The 24582-nt window shown below is 46.1% G+C and overlaps 2 protein-coding genes across 3 annotated transcripts in view; one reads left to right on the top strand and one right to left on the bottom strand.

The window, feature by feature from the left end:
• Positions 1-547: 547 nt before the first annotated feature.
• Positions 548-22258, bottom strand: NR1D2 (nuclear receptor subfamily 1 group D member 2). 2 transcript variants are annotated; one of them, XM_005480945.4, is made up of 8 exons: positions 22125-22258; positions 18508-18768; positions 16484-16572; positions 15517-15661; positions 13313-13929; positions 9943-10128; positions 5963-6173; positions 548-1601 (listed from the first exon to the last, which is right to left on the bottom strand). In XM_005480945.4, the coding sequence occupies exons 1-8, from the start codon at positions 22138-22140 to the stop codon at positions 1405-1407; spliced, it is 1722 nt and encodes a 573-aa protein (XP_005481002.1). In that variant the 5' UTR covers positions 22141-22258; the 3' UTR covers positions 548-1404. The 2 variants fall into 2 exon arrangements, with proteins under 2 accessions (XP_005481002.1, XP_074394512.1); XM_074538411.1 differs by lacking the exon at positions 22125-22258 and adding an exon at positions 21777-22027.
• Positions 22139-24582, top strand: part of LOC141728618 (uncharacterized) — a 19756-nt gene continuing 17312 nt past the window's right edge. Inside the window, exon 1 of the mRNA XM_074538437.1 lies at positions 22139-22699. Within this exon, the coding sequence (XP_074394538.1) occupies positions 22139-22699 (561 nt within the window). The remainder of the gene's footprint in view (positions 22700-24582) is intronic.

Below are 24582 nucleotides of genomic sequence, written 5' to 3'. Positions count from 1 at the left end.
CCCCGTAATTTGCTACTGGCATAAACAACAACAAAAAAAAAAGTCCCATTTATTTGGTTGGTTTTTGTGGTGTTTTTTTAAGAAAAAAACCAAAACAATCCAGACCATCTAATGCACCTTCTCTGCACATCACACACGCTCACATGCACACACACCAATGGAGAGCTCCAGAAGAACAGGCATGGGAACCACAAAGCCCAAATGGAGAAAAGGCATGGGGAACCTCACACTTCTGTTTTCAATTCTCATTTAGCAATGAAGCAGCAAAATGATGTATTGCAAGAAATAAACAGTCACAGAACACACATATACCCGAATGCAACCATGGGTACATTTTTCCCATTTTTTCTTCTTCTGACAGACATTGCTATTAATCTGACAGTTTCTTTCTGGCTGTGCTGAAGTTTTTGAAGAGCATCTGGTGCTTATTTAACCTTTATCAAAACACAAGAACCTCAGTGGCAATGGACAATCCATCTCATTAGTGCCACAACCAACCATCTCTGGTTGAGATTCTCTACAAAACCCTTCTGGAAGCTGAATCTGACTCTGCCTCTTTAGTGCCACTCTTGGTTGTTGTTTTTTTTTTTTAATTAACAAACACAGCATATTAATGCAAATTCGATGTTTTCTAAAAAATGCTCAGATAATTAGTTCAGCAATATGCAAAGTGCATCTATTTGGTTCTTTCCATAGATCACCTTCTGTTTTAAGTTTAAATTCCTTCACAGTTTAAAATATTGTGAAGAAATTATATGTATACTTTATGTATAGAACTATTTATATACATACACATATATACACACAACTCTGTACTTTATATAGCCATAAACACTCACTACTTAACTATTTATATTATATACACATGGCATGAACACACGCTCAGTGAAGAGTTGGTGCAGGCTGAAACCATTCCATCGGGTTTAATGGAATAACAACAGTGAAACCATGAGTGAGTTATCAAGAGACACAGACATACATCTATTAGATAAGTGAAAGACCAATTAAATCAGCTCTTCCATTTTCCTATTAGCACAGGATTGCTCCCACCCCATTCCATGCTCCATAAGCACATACACAGCTACTCTGCATTCAGTTGAGGTGAGAGGGCAGTGGTGGTTCTTTTTCCTAGATGAAAGAAGAGTCCATATTCACTCGGGCTCACCGCAGCCTCTCCTGCAGGAGTGGGCACAGCTGGGCCTGGATGCCGTGCAGGATTCCGAGGGCTGCGCCGCCGCCAGCTGAAAGCACCTGCCAAAGCTTTATTGCATGGTTATGGGACAGCTATCAACTGTTCACAGTCTGTGAACGCGCTCCAACAAGTGGTACAACTGTATAAATACATACTTTAGCACAAAACAGTTTAACACGAGGCAAGTCCAAGTACAAATGAGACCTAAAGGCCTATGGGTGAACTTTAAAGGCCAGCAGTTCTTCAGAGTGCATGTTGTTTAAGGAACGCAAGTCGGGTAATTTCAAAAGGAGTTTTGTGAAAATAGAGGCTTCGTTTGGGTGATTTTTCATAATTAAGGTCCTTAATGCACGGATTAGTGTTTCCTGAAGTGCCTCCACAGAATTGACATTTTCTATTCCAGAGCGATCTAAAAAAAAGGGCAGGGTGAGAGGGAGAGAGAGAAATTAAAAAACAGAAGGGTAGGGGGAAAAAAAATTGACTGAACAGATGTAGCCTGCAACATAAAACCAGGGCAAGAATCCCTTACTAAATTAACAAGCACAAGAAAAATCAGATACTTATGCCAGAAGTTTTAAATCACACACCGAAAGTCTTTCAAAGGTTATTTAGCATTAACTTCTCAAAGTACTAAGTTCATGCCAAACTGGAAGCATTCAATCACTATTTCTGTGATCTCTAACCCATGTTTCCAGAGGATGACAGATTGAAGCAAATGTTTAAATATGTTGCTGAATCACAACTTTCAACCCAAGGAAAAAGACAGGGTGCATGAAAGTAAAAATTTCAAATGTTTCTTAAGGCTAGATACAGAATCCTAAAATTAAACTGAAGGTTTGAGGAAGAAATCCCACTCTGGACAAGCCACAGTTGTTATCTGCACAATGGAATTCTCAGGGGCAAAGGGAGTACAACCCTTCATATGACTGGGCACTATTTCCAAGTGTGTTCTGAAGCACTTAAAAAAATGAAACATGATGCACCCAAAAATTCCCAGCTGAGGAAAAGAAGAATGCCAACATCAAGACAAATATTATGTTTTCACACACTGCACTCCCACCACACCTGAAGCACTGCTTTCAAGAGAGCTGTATTTAAGCTGAACACACCTGGTATCATTAGGTGGAACCTCAGTAAGCAGCTTGAAAGGATGAATTTTTAAGTAAAACATCTCACCACATAATCATGCACAGTAGCTGGGTTTTTTCCAAGCTGTAGCTTCTTTTCTTAAACACTATGTAAATTCAGCAGGGCACACACAGCCGAGTGACTGGCACAAACAGAAATGTGCTTTGATGTGTACATGTACTTAAGCACTTTGCAGAACTGGGACATGGAATGACAACAGCTTTCTGGAGTAACACTGAGTCAGATCCTACAGAGTGGGAATCCCTTCCTTATGCTGTCAGTGCCAATCCCATCAGATTGCTCAGGTGAACAGGCTAGGAAGTCCTCCTGGACTACTCAGTGCAGTTCCCTACTGCTATAGGAAAAATTATTACGTAATCCAATTAAGGGTGCATCTTGAAGCAGTTGCATGTGTTTTGTTCCTTTAGGATGATTGTTCCAGAATCTTCTACAATTAGGAGCTCTGATTACTATGAAGCAATTTTTATTAGCACACATTCCACTTTTCTGTGAAGACTGTCCAATAGGTTTGACAGCTGCTGTCCAAGAGAACACGAGTGAGGAGACATCTCTGCCTTTATTTATTAAATTATCTCTCCTGCTTGTCCCCTGCTCTGCAAAAGCTTTGCTCTGTTCTGAGCAGGTGCAGTGACATTTGCACAGCACATGCCCAACAGAGTTCCACAAGAGCTCTGGACAGTGAAAACAGCACTGCCTTGCCTCTGAAGGTGGAAGAATGCAGCCCAGCCTCTCCTGGCTGCCCTGGGTGAGTTACTGTAGCCTCCTCACTTCAATTAGTCCAAGTCTTTCTACCCCCTCTCAGTCACTTCCAGTTCCTCCCAGCAGCCAGCAGAAGATTTTAGTATTATGCCAGCAAGGGAAAATAATAGAGGGTGTGTACTTCATATTCTTCTACCACAAAGCAAGACCCTTAGTTAAGGGATTATCTGCTCTCTAGACCTGCACAAACCACATTCCTACAGCTTTGCTTCCGCCCTGCTTTTTCCTCCTCCAGTGGCCATGATCCACCTTGCTACCTCTCCTCCATCTTCAACACATCCAGCCAACTGAAGCCAGAGGTGAAGCATTCTTTTAATTCTGGAACAGCACAAAGATAATTCCTCAGCACCACCCAAGCATGATCCTGCTTTTTCTTTCTTTGCCATATGACATGGGGAGGAGAGGATGTACAAAGTTACAAACAGTCCTTGCTACTACCCCTGCTTCTTCTGTTCATTCTAAATACTACTCCTAAGAGTGGTTATTCATCCAGTGTTAAGTGGAGATGTTTCACACAAGCATTCTCCCAACTAGCAGTATTTAGAGACCTTTTTTCTTTTTCCATTGGTGGGTTTTGTTTTTTTCTTAGTTTTAATCAACAAAAAGTCTTTAAAAAGATCTTTAATTAGTGCAGCATCGTACTTTATATTGTGGATCACTTAATCAACATTCAACAGTCACACTCCTTTCTGCTTTTGGAACGGATGTAAGTTTTGACATCTTCCTATCAGTCTTTTCTAAAATAACTTGAATTCTGAGATGAAGAAGTCATAATGGCCTTTTTCTTCCACCTTCAGTCCTTCTTACATTTATGGCATTTTTCTCGTTCCCTGCACCCCATTGTCAATCTCTGATCCTGTTCTTCAACTCTTTATCTCCAACAAAGTGCCACCTCCCCTTATATGAAATTACTTTTTTGGTTACACTCCTCAAAGAGTGGGATGCAGGGATCTGTCTTTCAAGATCTGTTTTATCAACACATGCCCACAATCCTTCAGTTCTATGGGCACCTTCTCCTCCTGGCAATCCTTCTCACTGTAAGCATCTTCCCCAGGAACTCTGCTGAGGCCACGTCTGTTCTGCACTACCTGCCTGAGCACGAAGCCTGCTCATTTACTCACTTGTGCAAAGTAACAAATGCAGCATTTCAATCCAGTCTCATGTAACACAGCAAAGTTGCTCTGAAAATGTTTGAACTCACAGTGATCATCAGGGTTAGCCTCGTGTCTGGAATACAGCCCCAACATTGACTAATAAAGCTGTACTTTATAAAACCCTATAAAATTTTGTGAAGATGTCCAGGAAGGCCACGATCAGACTGCAGATCAGACCATGAGGCAGCTAAGACAGCAATAATATCCAAATTATGATTTGAAAAACCCTCAACAACTGCAAGAAGCCCGAATACCAAACACTTTCTCTTTGTCCTGCTGCATGGCTGACACCACATGCTGCACATGTTACATGCCATCCCTAAGCTAACCCCTGCTGGGAACTGGCAATCAGCACAGTGCATTAAAGGCTAGGGAGATGGCACTGTGCTGGAAGCACATTTAACAGAACAAGATACACCCACTTAGACTGAAAACAGGTGGCACAGAGATTGAGATATTCTAGGACCCAGGAGCTGAGCAAGCAAGAAGAATGGCTGTAAGCCTAGTTAGAGTGCACAAGAAGAAAAGAGACCTGGCTGTCAGTCCTTATTTTAAAGGCTGCCTGCAGTTCTTGTCAAGAATTTCCAGAGTCTGGAAAGGTAACTAAGACTTCAGGTTTCTCTGTGCTACCTGAACATTTTCATTAACAGATTCCATGCTTCCTTCAGATCATAGTGCCATGCTTCCTTCCCACTGCCATTTGTTCTGGCCCTTGAGGCTTGCTAATTCTGTGCCACCCTCTGCTCATTATCATGGCTTACAACCTGAGGAAGCTACAGCTGCCCTGTCCTGTGCTGTCACATTTCAGCTCAGCCATGCACAAAGCTAACAGACTGAACTGTCCTACCTTGTTGCAGAGGCCTCACGTGCCTACAGCACCATGCCTGGGTGCCCTTCCTTGGTAACACATGGATCTAAATTGCTCATGTGAAAGGGCTGCCCTTGTTCACGGAGTTCAGTGCTCCCAGCTGCTGCCTTGCTGTCTAAGTGGGCACTGTGAGCATTCCTGCTACCTACCCCTAGGAGAGCTTCTTACCCAGCAAGCAGGGATTCTGCATCTTGCATTCCAGGCATTATATGCAGAGCTAATGTGCCTAATTTGAGGCTTGAGATAATACTGCAGAAGTAGGTGCTTAATCCTTCTTTGAATCTGGGCCAGGGTGCTCTGTCTATCCAGGGACTGAAACAAGATAGGAGGCTGGTGAAGATGTCAGTGGATTGGCAGGCCTTTAGTGGAGAGAAGTCACGATGCAGATGATGGGGCTTTCTTACTGACATAGGCAGAGATCAAACTGGTGGATTTAGACTTAAGCAAAATACGCAATAGACTTAAATGACAGCACTGGGAAGCAAAAATACCACCTTATCCAAAGACTTATGCTGTGCAAGTCAGGAGTAATTTCAGTGATGCTGTCCTGTGAAACTCAGAGGAGCCAGACAAATAGCCATCTTAATGGCCATGGAGCAGCTATTCGTTTTTGCATTACATAAAAAGCAGTAGGAAACATAAGCCCATTGTCACCTTTTTTTTTAAAGGCAATATTAGAAAGACTAGGTATCTTAAAAGGTACATTACAGGCTGCTAGTACCCTAAAACCTACTCAAGTGCACTTATACATGAAATAACAGGGTATACATTTTACAGAAAACTTTTAATAGTCACACTCAATTTTTGGCAAAGGTGCAAAAGTTAACTTTCTCTCCTTACCAGCAGATACCAGGACAACCGCTGTAAACAAACTCATCTCCTCATCACTAAGTTGCAGGGCATTTAGTTTCTCACTAAATTCAAACATTGAGTTGAGCAGATCACCAGCTCCCATTGAATGCAAGTCATCCACACTGTACTTCTTGCCACTCAGGAAGGTGACAGTACGTTCCTTTGCATCAAACAAAGATGCAAATCGTACCATTAAAACCTGGAGAAAGAAAAAGGAAGGAAAAAAAGAACAACAAAACCAGATAAATGCAGGTGCATTTGTAGAAAAGCCAAAGAAAAAAATTAAACCTTTTAACATCATTCAAAGTGTCTCATTAACCATTCTAAAAGCATTCTATACAGAAACTGTCAGCATGCTACTGAGCTGCAAAACACAGTGCAAGCTCTGGCCCCGTAATCTGAGAGAAACAAACAAGTGACAAAATTAGGGAGTGGATGCAAGGGAGGGGCTACAGCGTATGAAAGGAAGGAAAATTAAAATTTAAGCCTCAGACAGCCTGAGCCACACAGACCATGTCATTCATAAATATGCCGGTAGGACAATTTGCTTAAGCCACACAACAGCCAAAGGCACACAGAGCGTTAAAAGAAATGTTTACTGGGCCACACTCATGAGGAGCAAAATGAAGGTACTGAACCAGATTCTCACTTGGCATAAAGTGGAGCAGCTCTATGGAAACAATGCTGATTTACACCACCTGATGATCGGGCCCCCTAGGCATTCTTTGGAAAAGTACCATGCCACATCACTGTACCCACAGGAATGTTAATGAGCTCTGCTAGAAAGGAGCCACATGTACAGCTTTGAAGAAGCTGGGGAAGCACAGCTTGAGATGGCACCTGGTCTGCAGCAACTGGGAATACCCCTTTGGTACAAGCACCTGGGCTGGAGCAGTTGAGGTGTGCTAAACTTACCCCTTTGGGCTGAAATTTCTCTTGTGGTTTCTCAGTTGTACTGTGAATGTTTCCCTCTGGAATGGCTTGTAAAGTTTCATTTGCTCATGTTCAACAATCTTATTTACATTTTCAAGGTTTAAGTTGCACAGAACAACTTTCTTATTTGAAGAAAATGAACTAACTGGCATTGGTTAAAACTTCAGACTCACTGTAATCTCTTGGTGTGACAGTTCTCTTCTCATTTGCCCTAGTAACTGCATGAATTCAAATGTTTACTACAGGTGAGAGGAGAACCAGGTTTTCAAAGACTAGTACCTTTGACAAGCTTAAAGAAAGGAGTGTTCAGAACAAACAAAAATATTTGAGAATTCAAACACTGTTCATGCACATGACATGACCTGCTCCTAAATTTAACGAGCCAAACAACATGCAGCAACCTCAATAACACAGGAGCACTACATACTATTCACTTTTGTCAGCTAAGCTATCTGTCCTTTGATGACATTAACTACAGAGTGCAGAAACCCAGATGCAGAAGCCATCAGAATACAACAGAAACAGGCAAAGGGCAGGCAGACAAAGCTGAACTTGTGCATTAGCACAGACCCACCAGGTATCCAGCAACCTTTCAGTTCAAAACGGTATTCTCCCTATAGAACTGGGCTTTAGAAACATCTTTAAATAACAGGAGCAACCAGGATTAGTGCTGATATTCAAAACTGAAGCCCACAAAGTTGTGCTGACTTATTTTAAGGTAAAGACCTCACCTATTTCAGTGCCACCATTCTAAACAAAGAAGAACAGTTTGGACTATGGCATAGCACAGGATTGATTCATTCCCATTTCACTTCAAACCAGGCTCATACTTGTGCATGCTGAGGACACACCTGATCAATCCTATCACCTGACCATAGCAACACAGGCACATAAAAACCTCCACTCTGGGAGGCTGCTTGATCATGTCCCTAGCAGCTGTAGTCAAATCTGAGTCACTACTCAAAGGGATCCAAGGCCCTTGTTAGCTCTACCATCAACTACATTTGGAGGGGAGGTGGAGGAGGGCCCACTCAAAACCAGTCGAGTTCCTTATTTTAGGCTCAGTGCTGGCTCTCAGAAGAAGCCATGCAAATGCCACCACGATACACAGAGCTCCCCAGTACTCCTAGTTCTGAGAGACCTTTACAGCTTGCCTGTGTGTGAATATAAATATAGCTGTGCAGCTTCTGCACCAACATTGTCTCCATGTGTCCTCGTACCCTCACAGGAACAGGCACTCCTCAAACATGAACTGCTAAGAAGCACAGTGCCAAGCCAGCCACACCAGACCTGGAGGCAGCACTTTCACTCAGGTTCTTCTATTAACATGCAGACATTGGAATATCCTGGTTCAGTTACCCAGAAGACAGAAATGACCTTGGATGCACCAGGCTTTCAAGATGCTTCTGCCTCTATCACAATGGTTTCGTTAATCCTGTTGTGGATTTTTTCCACTGTTTTGCAGCCCAACCTTATTTTTTTTCCTGTTGCTAAGATGCCACATAGGCCTTTAACTGCAAGTTGTAGCTCACTAACAGGAATCATTAATGTTTCTTATAAATAAGTGAATAGTGACAAGCATGCAGCCATACATTATTACTAATTCCCCTGGATACAAGAAACCTCCTTATCAGCAGTGCTTGCAACTGGCAAAAAAAGCACAGGAGTGAGGCCTGAGAAAAGCTTCAGGTGAAGCAAGGCCAACACAAAATGTTTTACTTGCAAAACATGAAGGTTTGGCTTTACATTATAGGGACAGTTCAAGCCAAATTTTTCACTCTCCTCCTCCTTTGCAGAGGAAGGAAACAACATTTTTGTGAAAGGTGAAAGTAGTGAAGAAGCAAAAATAGAGTCCTTTCACTACAGGAGTTGTAGATGAATATTAAAAGGTCAAGAATAAGTATAACAGAAAAAAATACATAACAGCAAAATGAAGGAAACAAGAAAACTAAGAGACTCCAGGCAACAAGTCTTCCTGTATAACTTTTATCTTCCAACCCAACAATTATTCATTTTAGAACTGAGCTGTATAAATGCAGACAGAAGACCCAACACATCACACAAGAAATGTCTTCATTTCAGGTAAATAAAAAATCCAGCATCTCTCTTTGAAAGAGTAAATCATGTAAACAAGAGCAAAGGCATCAGCAATGCTACGCTCCCCAGAAAAGCACAGTAACACCAAATACTTGGGACTTTGGCTCCTCTGACCCTCTCTATTCAAATTTCACATTTGAATATTTATGAAATGTGTTCTCTCTACTAAAATTTCACATTTGAATATTTATGAAATGTGTACGGTCTCCAGTAGACACAAGGGTCTGGAAGGGCAACTAAAACATGATGTAAAGGTCATCTAGTGAAGGTCACTAATTATAAAACAGCACCAAGCTCTGTGGTATCATTTCCAAATTAACACCACTAATTCACATATACGTCATGACCACAAGTGGATGCAATTAACCACGAGGACCTAGTGGGATTAGTCTACAGTAAGTCAGGCTGCAGCTGGCACACAGCATCTACAGAGCTGCAGCAGAACACGTATTTATCATTGTTACTGCACTGGACATGGGTGCTTCAGACACTACCAAGGTGCCACCTAAGTGGGGACTGGTCAGGATTGGATACTCTGGCTTTTGCAGGAAGCAGAGTGGCATAAGGAAGGACATGCAGAGCAGTAAACACATTCCTTGACAACACCTGTAAGTCAGACAGCTTTCTAACCTATCCACCCTTCCAGATGCAGTACAGCTCCCCAGAGTAAGCAAAGGTAGCTAGAAACCCGTAATTATGCATTTATTCATGTCCAGGAAGGAGGGAAGAGTAGAAGGGCTGAGTAGTTTTGAGCTCAGCGGAAGAAGGACAGGTCACCAAAGTCTGACAAAAGAGATCCCTTGGACACCATCACCCCAGAGAAGGCTCAGAGCATCCATGAACAAGCTGGTTTCACCTGACGCACCCCAGTCCTATTTGTACAGGGTCAGACTGATGCACAGCTTGTCAAGTTTGTAATACACACACAGTGGTCTCACCTCAAAGGTCCCAGCCTTCAGAAGATTGACCTGGTCATGCTGGGAGAGGTCTCGGAAACCTGGGATGCGCTTGGCAAATTCCACCACTTCCTTTACTGCAGGAGTAAAACTCATGGAAAACTCTTCCCAGATTTCATGGCCAGACTTGTTTGGGTCCACATGGGGAGTCTTACTCATTGGGCAGACCTGATGTTTGCAAAACACAGACAGAAAGCAACTTTTAAAGGTATCGTCATTCCAAATACTGACAAATACTCAAGGGAAACACGTTTATTATTCAACAAAAGTCTGCAATAATGACACAGAAAAAAAAAGAGATCAGTATTCATCAATCAATTCAAAGAAACTGAATTTCTTCCCCTTGCTTTAAAACAAACAAAAAAAATCCATGGGATTTTTAGCAATCTGTTTATAAATTCGTTAACTCTGGAAGCTACAACACTGTGTACTGCAAAAGACCTGACACAACCAAGGTTATGCTATTCTTCCCTGATCTCAACTGATCTGCTCTGACATCTGAATTTCTCTTTACTTGTATTATCCCTGTAATTTCACAGTAAATTGCAATTTCACAATCAATCAGTTGCAATCTCACAGTCACTACGACATTCATTCTCCTATCTTTCTTGTTCTGCAGGCAACTGAAGTGCTTCAGTCAAGGCGACAAAGATGTCAACACCAGAGCAAGAAAGCAAGCCTTGGTTTCCTGAGTCACAGGTTTACACCCTCATTACAAGGATAACCCTCTTCTGCAAGTTTGCTTTTACTTGTATCACTGAAGGAGAACACCAAGGAACTGGTATTCCACTATTTCTCAGTCACAAGATGACAAAATGCTCTTTCTTTTATACAAATATACAGCAATTTTTTGTAGGAAAGTCTGAATCCATTACAGTGAGATCAGACATATCAGTCAGGGCTGACTGCCAATAAATTCCCTCTGCAAGAGCCAACCAGAAGCTCTGCGATATTTTCAGTTCTGGCTTCTAAAATTTACATCTTTTAATGAAGCTTAAACCTTTTAATATTCATTTCACCTGTCACCATCAAGGACAAAAATTCCTTTTAAGTATTCATCACAAGTATACTAAATGGTGTATATAATCCTACATAATGTCAGCAAAACAAAAAGAAAACAGTGAAATAAATTAGAAATTCCTCAGAGCTGTGCTGTTTTTTCAGGGCATCTTGAATATGGTAACTGCCTAGCTATTCTTTGCGTGGGAGGTCCCAAGATTACAAGACTATAATATTTTGGCAAAAGAAAAGGTCTAGGCATACAACCAGAAGGACAGCAGATGCCAACCACTGCTCTGCCTGAGATATTGCAATGGTTCACACATAGGGTACTGTTATAAATACAGCACTTTCCAAACATAAGGAATCTCTGGTTCAGTACCCTGCTCTGTAATGGACACAAAAATCACCTTAATTTCTCATTCTACAACAGCATACCCTTACCCACAGACACTCAGTCCCAAGGGGAAACTACCACTTCCACACCCAGTGCATTGTGTCTGTGGTCTCTTGATAGACCTCAGCCCAAGAACCAGAATATTTCAAATTAGAGGAGACCCATAAGGATTGAGTCCAGCTCTGTGCTCCTTGCAGAACCACCTAAAACTAAATCATATGCCTAAGAGTTCCATCCAAGCAGTCCCTGAACTCTGACAAGCTTCCTATGGAAGCAGTTGTCAGCTTGTACACACACCAGTCTCTTCAGAGGAACCTCTTCAGGAATGACCTGTTCTGCTTTTCTGGTTACAGGGTTATTGAGCAAAAACGACCAAACCCCTGAACACTTGTCTCCACACAGGTTCAAAGCCTAATTACTTGCCCTTATTGCTGATGACTCATTTTGGTCAGATTCTGAACTCACTGAGTTCTTGGGCAAAACCCTCATTCATATCAGGGATGTGGGGTGGGGAGGGAGCTGCAGTGCTCTGCTGGATATGGCTTTGTCTCTTGATCACTGATTAACTCCTGCCTGCAGCTGCCATGCACAGGTCAACCTGACTGGTTGAGTCTCTGCAAGGCAGCACCACTCCCTGCCCGCCCATACTGCCAGGCTTAACCTCTGCTTCTCAGGAGTGCCAAGAATGCCGCTGTAGTGACACCACATACTTTCCCTGCAAGGAAGAAAAGGCTGGGAATTATTGTTTGCCATGTTGCAGTGCCTGCCATTAAGGTCAGACCTGCTAGGGATGGCATGGTCTATATATGCAGTAGACAAAAAGATTTTTTTTTTTTTTTAAGAAAAATCCAAAAAACCAAAAAAGGCCCCATGGAAGTGCAGAATCCAAATAAACACTTTTACTGTGGAGACCTTTGGGGTCTTCAAGAACATGTGAAGGATCTTCACAAAGTAGGAGAGAGAAAAACACTGGCAGCTCAAGTACCTCAGAAAGGTCAGGGGCTTGCGCTTCACACCAGGGGCGCAGGATGAGAACGAGGATGTTATGTTCTCTCATCCCAGGCTCCAGTGATAAAGAGAAGGACAATCTATTTTAAGGGGCTTACAGAACTGGTTGCCTGAATGGCAGAGAAACAGCAGGTGCAAGGCAAATGAGAGGGACCTGTTAAGCAAAGGCAAAAAAAAAACCAACCAAACCAAACCAACACCCATATGCAAAAAACCAGGAAGCATCCTTGTTAGGAATTCAGTGAGAAAATGATCTAGCAAAGTCATCTAAGGTACCCAGAAGTGTGTCCAGAGCCTCATTTGCATAAGTACTACAGAGAAGACCCTGAACTTCTCTCTAATGGTTTAACTGTGCATCTTCCTCCTGCCTCTGTTCAGATGTGAACATGTTCTACAGTGAAAAGGATGCACAGCCTCATTAAAACAAATCAAATCAAAAAATCACCAAAAAACCAGCCTACCCTGCAACAGAGATTTTAAAGTCCATAGTAAGGCCTGTAGACTGGCTTAAAATCCTAGTCCTGGGGTTTGACCCCAGAAATTTGCTCTTAAAACCCTTAAAGAAAATACAGTACCTCTGTACAGATTATTTGAAAGTAAAGTCTTCAAAAGGACCAAGTGAAAGGGGGAATTTATAAACTCCTGTTTTCATTTTGAAGTCACATAAAAAACCCATGACTTTTTTTCAGCCAATACTCTTTGATGTTATTTTACTTTCAGTTAGCTAAAAACCAAGCCAAGAAACCCCATTACTTGTATGATTTCAAATCCTTCACACCTTGAGCCATTTTTGTCCTTCATCACAATTTGCACTATCAAACTTGTGTCACCCTTGAAAATTTCAGCAGTTGTGCCAACTGTGTGAAGCTTCACTGACTACTGAGGCACAGCTGGATCACTCCTACCAACAACTAAGTCAAATCAAACAACTGATATCAATATATATACCAGATGCATTCTTCCTCCAGTGCTGCATGAGTAAGTGGCGTTCTTGTTTGGAGAAAAGCCATCTGCTGGCATCCTCTCACACATTCGCTGAGTGTAACCACTGGTGAAGTTCATGCAGTGGCTGTTTGTGAAGCACACAGGGTGCCCACTTGGGTAATGCATTGTGCTTCTCCCTTTGTACTGTCCACCAAGGTGCTGCTCCCTGTCAGGGTACTGAGGGCCACCAAGGCCACCAACACAGTGCTCGCTGCTCAGCATGTACTGCTCAGTGCTCTTTGACACCCTCTCCCCACTCTGGGGCTGCATCATCTCTGCTGGGTTTTGGGACTGTTCTTGGTTGTACATGAAAGTGTCCTTGTGGGCCCTGGTGACCATGCCGATCACCTCCTCCTTGGCCATGTCAGCACTAGGAGGGGGAGAAGGGCTTTTGATGGTTTCTCGCTCTTGTTTGGGCTTGGAGGAAAGATCTTCTTGAGGTGCTTGGTCTTGATGTTCTGCCAATGCTTCGTTGGGCAAGTGACCGCTGAACTGACTGTTCATCATGGTTTTCATGGCACTCTGCATTTCAATCAACATCCTCTGTTTTTCACGTTTGGGAATACGGCCAAATCGAACAGCTACCAAGGTGGAGAAACGGATAGTGGTGGAAAAGGGGAAAGAAAAAAAAGGAAAAAAGAAAAAAGTCAGTCCTGAAAGCGTTAGCATGCACGCACAAAATAACACACCCCAACAAAAAAATCCTGTCTTTTAAGGCAAGATTTTAACTGCTCTCACCAATACTACAGCTTGGGTATTACCAGTGAAGTCAAAGAGCTTTTGGGGCACAGGACTGGCATGAATACAAATGTATGGCATTGTTTAGGGAGAAGGCAGCTCTAAGGCACACAGTCTGTAATGCCTTTTCCCCTTTTGCCTCAACCCTGGCTATGCATTATACACATAGTTGTGTTAACTGCAGAAGTGTCTTTATTAAATCAGCACACCTTCATGAGCTGATAATTAGCTGAATGTAAACACAGTTCATATCATCTTTGCATAGAAGTCCTACAAGACAGGTCCTTACGGATCAATTACGTAACTTACCAAAACAAGAGAATCAAAGCTGAATGAAGCTTACCTTGGCAAATTTTCTTGGTAACTTTGACTTGAAAAGGACACTTTCTGCTGGCAAGGGGATGGGCATCATTGTGGCTGCAGCACTTTTGACCCTGTCCTAGGGAATCTACAACTGCCTCTACCACCCTGTCCAACCGCAGCCGCACAAGGGCTCATAACCAGTTTCGACTGATGTAATTATGCAGTAGTCCATCATTAATGTAACTCTCTTTCATTAAAGCAGGTGCAACCTTGTGCGCAAACAAGCGCCTAGGGGATGAAATAACTCCTATGCACGACAAGAACTCGGAACAATTATTTAAAATAAGTTTTGGCACTCCACCCACTAAATTATTAACAGACTGAGATTCCTAGTTCTTGTGAAATAAACACCCAGAGAAAATTTAAAAGTGAAACAGAAGGAAGAGTTCTGGTTGTGGCAGTAAGTAGTAGCACACAAATGAACTACACTTTCAGTATTATTTTTTTAAATGGCTCAAGGAGTGGACAGCAATCAAGGCGGTCAGAGACACAGACCAATATAAACATTTCCTCCTTGCCTTTCCTCTCCCTCTAAGAAAAGAAAGAAAGAAAAAAAAAAAAAAGGAGCAGATACATGCTCATCCTATACACCCAAAGCTAACACTTTAGGCTCTATGGTGACTACTCTAAAGCTATCAGGTTGGGCAGAATTCCCTTTCATTGAAAAAGCAATAGTAACAAAAGAAAATAGAAAAAAAACAAAAGACAAAAAAAAAAGAAAAATATGAGTCTTGTTCAGATTCAGGTAGGACACAGCTGTAAGTCTTAACATTAAACCAAAATTGATACACTTGTTACAACCATCCCCCTAGCAGATCACTGCAGCACATCCCACTGCATCAGCTCCACAGGCAGAGGTCAGCTCTGCAGCTGCCTGCAGTACCACCTCACCAGCCCAGGACACTCATGGAGCAAAAAGACAAGCTGAACTAAATGCTCTCAGACAGGAAACCTCTCCTTGACAATAGGCCTTGGCTGCATTATCTGTCATTAAGACCTCAGCAACTGTTTTTGAGGTGGGCAACAGATTCCCTCTCAGAGGATCCCTGCTCAGTACAGGAACGTACCATCTCTCGACATCCCAACAGACAGGCATTTTTTGAAACGACACTGCTGGCATCTGTTCCTATTCATTCTCATTATAGAACAGTTGTTATTCTTCAAGCACTTCTTATACTGGATGTTTTGCTGAATGCTTCTTCTGAAAAAACCCTGTAAACAAACAAAAAACCCCCACAACTATCATTACAGCACATGTCAAATGCTTCCACCAAGATTCATGTCTCTGCGAGCACAGTACACCTCTCTGCATCGCATCAGCAGCTTCAGAGCCATCAGCCCCAAGAGATTTTAAAGAACTTGGTACTCCTCATGACTTACTTCCCCTTTGTGTGTGATCTGTATGTAATGTGAACTAGTTATGATTTCTAATTACAGAAGATGCTAAGTTGTTCCCTGCAGAGCCAGCACCTACGAGCAAAGTATCTCCAATATTACCCCTATCACTGTACCAAAAGTTCCTAAGACATGCTCTCAAACACCTATGATATCAAGTGCAAAGGTGGGAGTCAAAATAACTTATTTTGACTTCCATCTCTGCAGTTTGCAATGTTATAGACTAAGAAAATACATATGTAGTTCTGGCTTTCCTCGTGGTAAAGAACTGCTTTTCCAAAGCTGTTTTGTTCTGTGTCCCAGCCCAGGTGACAACTCACACCCACTATCTCTTAATGCCATTAACATGCACATGTCTTGCGACACATGGTCCTTACCACCTCTGCTTCCAGTTCTTGCTCTCTGCTGTGCGCTCCAAGTCAGGCAGGATTGGACAAGGGGTGGGAACAGAAAGTACTGCAGAGTCTGGAAAATGCTGTATACTCCTAAGTGGTTTGCCTGTTCCCTACAGCTTCTGCAATTTCTCATATTTAACGGAGAGCTATACCAAAATCTGTTTTGGCAGTATCACCCCTTTTTCCCCTATGGGGAGAATTTGAGCATTTCACCAGCAGAAAGGTGAGCAGAAATATAGCTCACCTTGCAGCCCTCACAGGCATGAACACCATAATGAAATCCTGAAGCGACATCTCCACAGACTTTGCAAAGAAGAACCATGCCATTAAATTCTAGAATCAAACAAAAAAGTCAAGGATATAGAAACCAGTGACAACTGCAGGAACACGTTTCCAGCTTTTAAAACCTGGACTTAAATTGAAATATGTCAGGTCAGTTCAACACATGAAAAAATACAGCAGAAGAACAGACAACATGAATGTACAAACCCCCTGAACGGTTCAGAAGGTACCAGTGCAAGGGTGGGGGGAAAAGAGGACAAACATGAAGCACTCAAACAAACAGGGAGAAAGCACACATTCACTGGGCTGTCAGAGTAGCACTGCACTCAGCAGCAGAAAAAGAAAGTCTGCTTACATTTAAGCACTTTTAAAAGGACCATTCAGTTAACTAGGCCACCAAAGTTCAGGCTCAATCTGTTTTTTCCATCAGGACAAGAAAGCCTATGAAAGGCTACAGTTTCCCCAACAGAGAATAAACACTCTTCCTTAAAAACAAGAAATACTAAAGGACATTTTAGAATATATTCAACACTGGTTATACACTGTACCTATCTGATAACAATTTAGGATAACCCAGCCATATCTACATTTGCAGAGACCACTCATTTGAGTGCATACCCAGAATGGCTTGCAAACTTGAAAATACCTTCTCAATCCAGTAAAAATGCTCATGGTTTGGTTTTTTTAAGTTTTTCCCCATCTATTTTATTTCAGCTTGTCAATAAAATTTTTTGCAAGTCCTAAGTGCTGGTCTAACATGGGTTTCATGAAGCCAATGGGAATTTTACCAGTGATTTTAGTAACCACAAAGTTACCTTAATTCAACAGAGACAGCTGGAAATACTCCCACAGAAACATATTCTACCAGAAGAGTAACTTATTTGACATTTGGGTTTCATTTGTAAAGTGGAACTAAAACCTTTTTTTTTTTTTAAGGTTTTCAAAAAGAAAAAGAGCCAAACCACAACATTTTTTTTTTAGGCACAGTTAGTACAGAGCTAAAAAAGTTACCTATCTAGCTGAACAATTTACAACAGGTTTCATTCCAGGAACCCCTGCCCTGATACCAAAAATCTAGTTACTTAAGAATTTTTAGAAAAAGGTTCTTACTAAGAACTTAAGGTAGGAATACTTAAAAAAATACCCCAAACAACAATGCAACAAAAAAACCCATATTTGAGGTAGAACTATTAGACAGTTATTCTAGCTTCATAACAATCCAAAACAATAAAACAGTTCTGCCAGTAAAAGAATTCAGCCTCCAAAAGACTAAATTCTAGCTGTTTGCTGGATCACTCATTCCAATACTTATTTTGAATCCTGCCCTTCCAAAACTGTTCAAATATACTTCTCTATCACTGATCTTTTCTGATTACTAAAAGAAGTGTGAAGTAAATATGTAGAGATAGATTGTTTTATGTATTTTAAATGGCCATTCTTTAGTTCCAGTTTATTAGTATTTTGTTTTTCACATCCACAGAATTATGACTTGGAATCAAAAAGATAACTGTTCCACCCACAGCTATAAAAGTATTACGCTTGGGTAATTTATTTTGTTCCTCACAGCTGGTGGGGGAGGGAAGGTGAAGGGACAGGGGACAGAGTATGAAAGAACAGAAAAACTAGATTTCCAAGACAGCTCCATAAATACTCTTGAAGGCAATTTCTGATTATATCACCTTTACTTCATCACTTCTTCTTAACAGACTCTTTGATTTTCCTAAGATCAGTTTTCACTAGTGACAATTTGAAGTAAAGCTGGACTGCATTTATGGGCTGTTTGAGGTTGGCAGCAATGGGACCCCCATCGTATGAGCATTTGTATGGCAATACCTTATGCATTACCACACACATAATGCCAAAAGATAAACATGGAGGCTTTGCTATGCACCTACACCACAAGCCAAAGGGAGACCTGGTTGTAACACACGGGGCTGTAACACAGAAGGGGAAAATGGTGTTTTCAGGAACTGGCACCAAACATACTTGTGACTCCATTATGGCCTTTTGTCAAACCAGCAACACTCGACTGGTTTGTTTTAATAGTCTCCTCCAGCCGATCGCTCTTGGGCGCCCCGTCAGAGCCTTCACTGCTCCGGCCATTGCATCCGCTTTCCGAGGAGGAGCTGTTTGGAGGAGATGGAACAGGCGAAGAGGACGACTGGAAACCGCTGTCTGAGCTCTCGCTGTGACATGAGGCTGGGCTAGATGCCGAGCTCGAAGAGCTGATGTAAGCTATCACACCCCCTAAGGCAAGAAAAAAAAGGCAGCACGTAGTGACATAACCAGCAGACATGCACCGCTGCCATGTGAGCCACGCCGTGACCCAGCACCACCAGATCAGCCATTACGTGCTCCTCGGAGCACTCCCTGCCCTCCCTCTCTCCCTCAAGCTTGTCTGTCTCCATTCGTTTTCTACCGCTGACCTCACAGTCTGCCTCATCCCCTTCTCCCATCCTATCAGCCTCCTCTGGTCCAGGCCAGGATGAAATGGCATAACCAAAAGATGGAGCAACGAGCCATGGTGCTGGAAGGATAGGGCAGCAGGGACAGGGCATGGAGTGACCCAGAGAGGGTTTCCCTGGCCACCCTCTGAGCAGAGCTCATCTGGAGCCAGAGCCAAGACAGGATCTTACAGCGCTGTGGAGCCAGAATGCAAACAAGCTAGGTTAGGGACAGAAATAGGGCAGAAAGAAAGACTTCATGCAGGCTACACGCCAGAGGCACAGAAAGGAAGGGCTGGGAGGTGCTCACGATGCAGAAGGAAAGGGGGCAAGGGAAGGAAATAGCACTGCAGTCAGGTTAGCCTACTGAACGCCATTTGTCCAACTGCAAGCCTTTGTAGCCTTCCTAGCAGCAGCAAAACTCCGACTGCCAGGCTGCTATTTGCAAACAGCCTCTGTCCTGCCACATCTTGCAATCTGACACACTTGAGAATCCCTCCTATGAAACAGCTTTTTGTCCTCAGGCAGACCTGGGAGCAGTTCTGGCTTTTCACAGGCTCCTTCTTCTTGCTTGTAAGCAAGAGAAATTGTTTGCACTTCATATGAGTTTGTCTCCAAGACTCAGCATTTCAAAAGTCAATATAAAAACATTTGATATTTCACTCAAGAATTTCAAAAGCCATAGCCATGAAACTGTTTAAATAATTACACTCAGTATGTTCTACATTTTATGCCCTTATTGCTCAGTAGACTCTTCACTGATGACTCAGGACATTGCAGCAAGGAACTCCACACACCAGTAAGAATTCAAAACTTGAAAAAAGGGCCATGCACTGCCTGCCTTTGGAGGAGAAAAGCACTGGTGTCTGCAGAATCCTTGATCAACAGAACTGGCATGGCAGGCAGAGGCTGTAGCATCTTACATCAGCCATACCCTCCTCACAGATAAAAGCAGTGGTATTATACAACCCTGAAACATCACTGCTTGCAGGGACCAATTCTGACTTACAATTTTTCAGTACTTTTATTAGACATAACGGTCCCTTTAGCACCTCTGCAGCAGCAAAACTGGCCCACTTCCTCTTCAACATTTCATTTTTTTTACCAAGTAAACCTTTGGCAGGAGGTTTCCCTAAAGAGGACAGAGCCCAAGACCTCCTGGCAGCGCTGCCTGGGAGCAGAAGTCAGACCAAGGGGCCATGTGACACGTGCAGGACAGACAGACCGCTCACGTTCCCAGACAGCAGTGTCCCTGCACCCTGCCACACGGGCTGGTCCTGCACAGATTTTATTTATTTATTTTTTTAAGAAATCCTCCACTCAGCATAGCACGCATTCCGGATCAGGTTTTCGGAGAAAGGAGGATTGGCAAGGGGGGGGGCGGTCATGAGTTCAGCCAGGGCATGAGAAGCAAGGCATCATCAGGCACCCGTGCTGGGCTAAGGCACCACCTGTTTGACAAAGGTCTGTGCCATCCCCCAGCGCCGCACGCGTCTCTGCCAGGTGCCAGGGCAAAGCTCACTGTTCACCTGGCCCCAGGGAGGCACCGGGCTTCCCAGCAGGCGCCATCCTTATCGGCAGGGGCAGATCGGGACACGCCAGCACAGCCAGCCCCTGCAGGGAGCTCCACGTTTCTCCACGCTGCCACCGCGCCCCATTATCTTTAAACCCTGCTCGTAAAAGAGATGCTCTTTTCCCTCAAGGGTAGGGCCAATGTCACCGAGGAGCAGGGAAAGTGTGTGCCTGTGGGGCAGTTTCACCCCTCTTCTCCTCAGAGCTGGAGGAGCTCCAGAGAGCTGGGCTGCTCTGGCACCCGAGAGAGCTTGGCAGGCTTGCCAGCGTCACAGTCGCAATTCCTCGAACTTTCTGTTATTTTAAAAATTACACTTCCCTGTGAACCCTGCTTTTGTTTGGTCAGCAGTCAAAAGTTGACTCTCAGGCAGAGCGCAGGGTGACATCTCAGAACAAAGAGCACAGACACGGAGCACGTACACGTGCACACGGATGCCGGCACTCCGCAGAGAGGGGTACCGGGCTGCTCGGTGGGGGAGGCAGCCCCGGTTCTGGGAACCGCCAGGGATTTTCCTAGGGAACCCACCTGCCGGAGGGTGGTGAAATGAGTCCTCTGGGCTACGCGGATCAGAGCTACTGCAGCGGCGGCACCGCCGGCTCGGTGACAAGGACCCTTTGGGCTCTACCTGGCGGGATTTACTTTAGGGATAGGGCGGGGGGCACCGCAACCTGCTGGTGTTCCATTAACACAGATCTGGCAAGCGGTAACGCCGCAGGGGAGCCAAGCAGGCGGCGAACAGCCCGGGCGATCCAACCGGCCCCGGGACGCTGCGGCTGCAGGGGCTCCCCGCGGGCAGCCCCGATCTCCCCGGCTAACAAAGCGGGAAGGGAGCGCGCTCGCCGCGCCCGCAGCCGCCCTCCCGCCTCACCCCATTCCACCGCACCGGGGCTGCGGCTTTTCCCTGCCGCGGTCACGCGGCGCCGGGGCTGGGAGAGCCGGGCCCGCCCTGCGCTGCCCCCGGGCCGCCCCCTCCCCGTTACACAACACCGCCCCCGCGCATCGGGACGGGCCGCGTGCCGCCGCCGTCGCACACGGCCGCACCGCGTGTCCCCCCGCGACCCCGCGCAGTCCCCCGCACCGCGCCGCGCCGCCCGCCGCCGGGACCCCCCCGCTCCACCGCGGCGGGGGCGGAGCCGCGGGAGCCGCGGGGGCGGGGCCGCCCGGCGCCGCAGCTGCGGCGCGGCCCCACGTGTCCCCGGCGCGCCCCCGCCGCCGCCGCCGCCCCGAATGTAGGTCACCAAAACAGCGGCCGCCCGCGCGCCTCACGTGTCCGCGCCGCTCGCCGCCCCGCGCCGCCGCCCCGCCGCTATTATGCAATGCGCGCGTCACCGCCCCGCGCGGCCAATGAGCGGGCGCGCCGCGCGGAACGTAAACACAGCGCGCACATGGCTCGCCCGGCGGGTCCATGTGAGGCGGCGCGGGGCCGTCCCGGCCACCAGCGGGGCCGGGGCCGGGCAGCGCCGCCGCCCGCCGCGCTCCCCCCGCCCCGCCGCGCCCCGGCCGACCCCCGCCCGCACTCCCGCGCCCGCCCGGCCCCGCGGGACCATCCCGCACAGCTGCCCCCCGCGGCGGCCGGCCTCGCTTACCCGCGTTGACTTCCATGGCGACCTCCTCCCGCAGGGGCACGGGCGGCGCCGCGCTGGGTTCCGCCGGGCCCGGCTCGGCTCCGGTCGGCGCGGCGCGGCTCCGCTCGGTCGTTGTCTTCCCAGCTCCGTGTCCCTGCCGCAGCCCTACATGCAGCCGGCGGGAGGCTGGCTGGCAGAGAGAGGGAGGGAGGCGACCGCGCTGTCTCCTGTCAGAGCAGCGGGTGCGCGTCCCCGCCGCGGCGCCCTCCCCTTTACAACAAAAGCGCTCTCGGGGAGCCGCGCAGAGCGAGTGCGGCACCGCCGCCCGCCCCGCCCCGCCTCTGCCCCGCCCCGCCCCGGCGGCCGCCCCGCCCCGCCCCCGGCCGCCCCCCTCACCCAGTGACACACTTTCCGCGCCGGCGGCCCCGCTCACGTGCGGCGGGAGCGTGCGGCAGCGCGGGGCACTGCGGCGGCGGCCGCGGGGGCAGCGCCGAGCGGGCTCCCCCCGCCCCTCGCCGGGACAGCCCCGCCGGGGTCACCGCCGCTGCCGCAGCCGCAAACGGAGCGGCGCTCGCCCACCGCGGCCGCGGGGCAAGGTGAGGGGCGGCGGTGTGTGTGTGTGTGTGTGTGTGTCAGCTGCTCCGGCGCTGAGCACTGGCAGGAAATGCCACCGCTGTGACTGCCGCAGCTGACGAGCTCCCTCCTATCCCGACACGGGCATCTGACAGCTCCCAGTTCCAACTGTCAGCGCTCCGTGCCCTTTTAACCGCGTGTTTTCTCACTGCCGGGAAAAGGGAATATCCGGGAGAGACCCTTCTCGGCAGCGCACACACACCGCTGCAGCCATAGTCTCTCCCTCTGCAGCCATAGGGAGAGGCCATCACACAGTTGATCCCAATCTCCCGTTTTCTGCCAGGACGTGATTTCGTCACTCCCAGAGCGATTCCTGCCTCTAATACCTTACACCAAGCAGTGATGTCCCTGGGAACAGACCTCCCGCTACGGGAGAGGGATGCGCCCCCAGAGGACCTAAAGCAGGGGTTCCTATACTCCCGTTCCCAGAAGGAAACCCACCAAGAAAATGCACCACAACAAAAAAAAAAGGGAGCAGAAACTTGGGGAATGCTCTCCATTAAGCTAATACAGAGCCCAAAGTGAAGCTCTGGCCCTCCCTGACCCCGGGGTTCTGAGGCAGATGCGTGGCTTCATGGACTATATTGACCTCCAGACTGAGAGCAAGGCAGTGGAGTTAAATGAGGTTAGCCAGTGGAGGTTAAATGCAGCTAAATGTAGTTTACTGCCTCCTAATTTGGGTGAGTTTCCTCTCCTCTCAAATGAGGTAAACAGGTCAGTTTGTGTGAGCTTCACTGCTTCTCGAATAAGGTAAGAGGGTGAGTTTTCCCATTTTCCTGTGCATGGTCAGCAGCTGGGAGGCACACAGCTTTCCTCTTGGTCCATACTCATATCCATCACTATCTCCAGACCCTTCATCCCCCAGCCCCAATTTCCTACAGAAAAAGCTCCTCATATTCCCAGTTCTCCTCCTCATACCAGTTTTAAACTACATTTCCTAAGCCCTGCTGTGCTGTCCTCTGCGCTCTTCTATAGTCCCTGCCTGCATGACTGGCAGCCAAGCAGAGCTGCCTGCCCTGGGCACCGTCAGGTGCAGGGCATGATGGCCCACCCTCCCTTCCCATGCTCAGGGCTCTGGCTCGCTCCTCTGCCTGGTCCTTGTGAACAGAGCACAAATAAAACACATTTGATACCAGCCTATTATGGCATTTCAAACCTCTCAACAGATTAAATTGGCCTACAGACTCAAAGCAGAAGGTAGTGAATACATCAAATGCTATTAGAAAACCAGCTTGGACATCAGAAACGACAGCAGAGCAAGTCCTCTCTGTCTGTGTATTCTGTGTCTCCGGGGTTTCTAGTGCTGTATTTGGATTTTAACAAAACAGATGTTTGAGTAATGTTTATTAACTGGTGGGTCATCAGCCCCAGGGTCTGCTAAAAAAACCCTACAGAACTGCACTGGGTGTGCTAAAAAAACCCTACAGAACTCTTGCTTTTGGATAAGGCTTCAATTTGCAGGTGGTGGTGGAAGCACCCAAAGGTGAGTATGGAGGCCCTGGCACTCAGACCAAAGGTCCACCTGGCCTGCAGGCCGTTTGTGGTGCTCAAGGGAGGCTCCTTGGTGCATGGGTGCATGGACTCCATTCCTGAGAGTGGTCAATATGGGAAGGACTGCTTGTTCACTTCCTTTGTGGGCAAGGATAAATGCTGCTGCTCCTGCCTGGCGGGACAAATGGGAAAGGCAATGTACGCAGATTCGTAGGGAGAGGCCATCACATTATTGCTCCCAATCTCAGTCTATCCTATTTACTGCCAGGACAGGATTTTGTCACTCCCAGAGATATTCCAGCCTCTAGTATCTTTTACTATCTACTTTTGAGACTCTCAGGGATCGTTATAGCAG

This window comes from Zonotrichia albicollis, chromosome 1, assembly GCF_047830755.1.
Source record: "Zonotrichia albicollis isolate bZonAlb1 chromosome 1, bZonAlb1.hap1, whole genome shotgun sequence".
NCBI classification, from domain to species: domain Eukaryota; kingdom Metazoa; phylum Chordata; class Aves; order Passeriformes; family Passerellidae; genus Zonotrichia; species Zonotrichia albicollis.
Note: the sequence above shows the minus strand (reverse complement) of the source record. Positions and strands in the feature narration are given on the sequence as shown.

What these genes read in the sequence shown, in the direction of transcription:
- NR1D2 (XM_074538411.1), bottom strand. Translation starts at nt 21,945, where the DNA reads ATGGACCCGCCGGGCGAGCCATGTGCGCGCTGTGTTTACGTTCCGCGC. An exon ending in CTGGAGGAAGAATGCATCTG is followed by an intron (nt 10,129 to 13,312) that starts GTATATATATTG and finishes TGCAAACATCAG; the next exon opens with GTCTGCCCAATGAGTAAGAC. An exon ending in GGTTGTCCTGGTATCTGCTG is followed by an intron (nt 1,602 to 5,962) that starts GTAAGGAGAGAA and finishes CCTTTTTTTTAG; the next exon opens with ATCGCTCTGGAATAGAAAAT.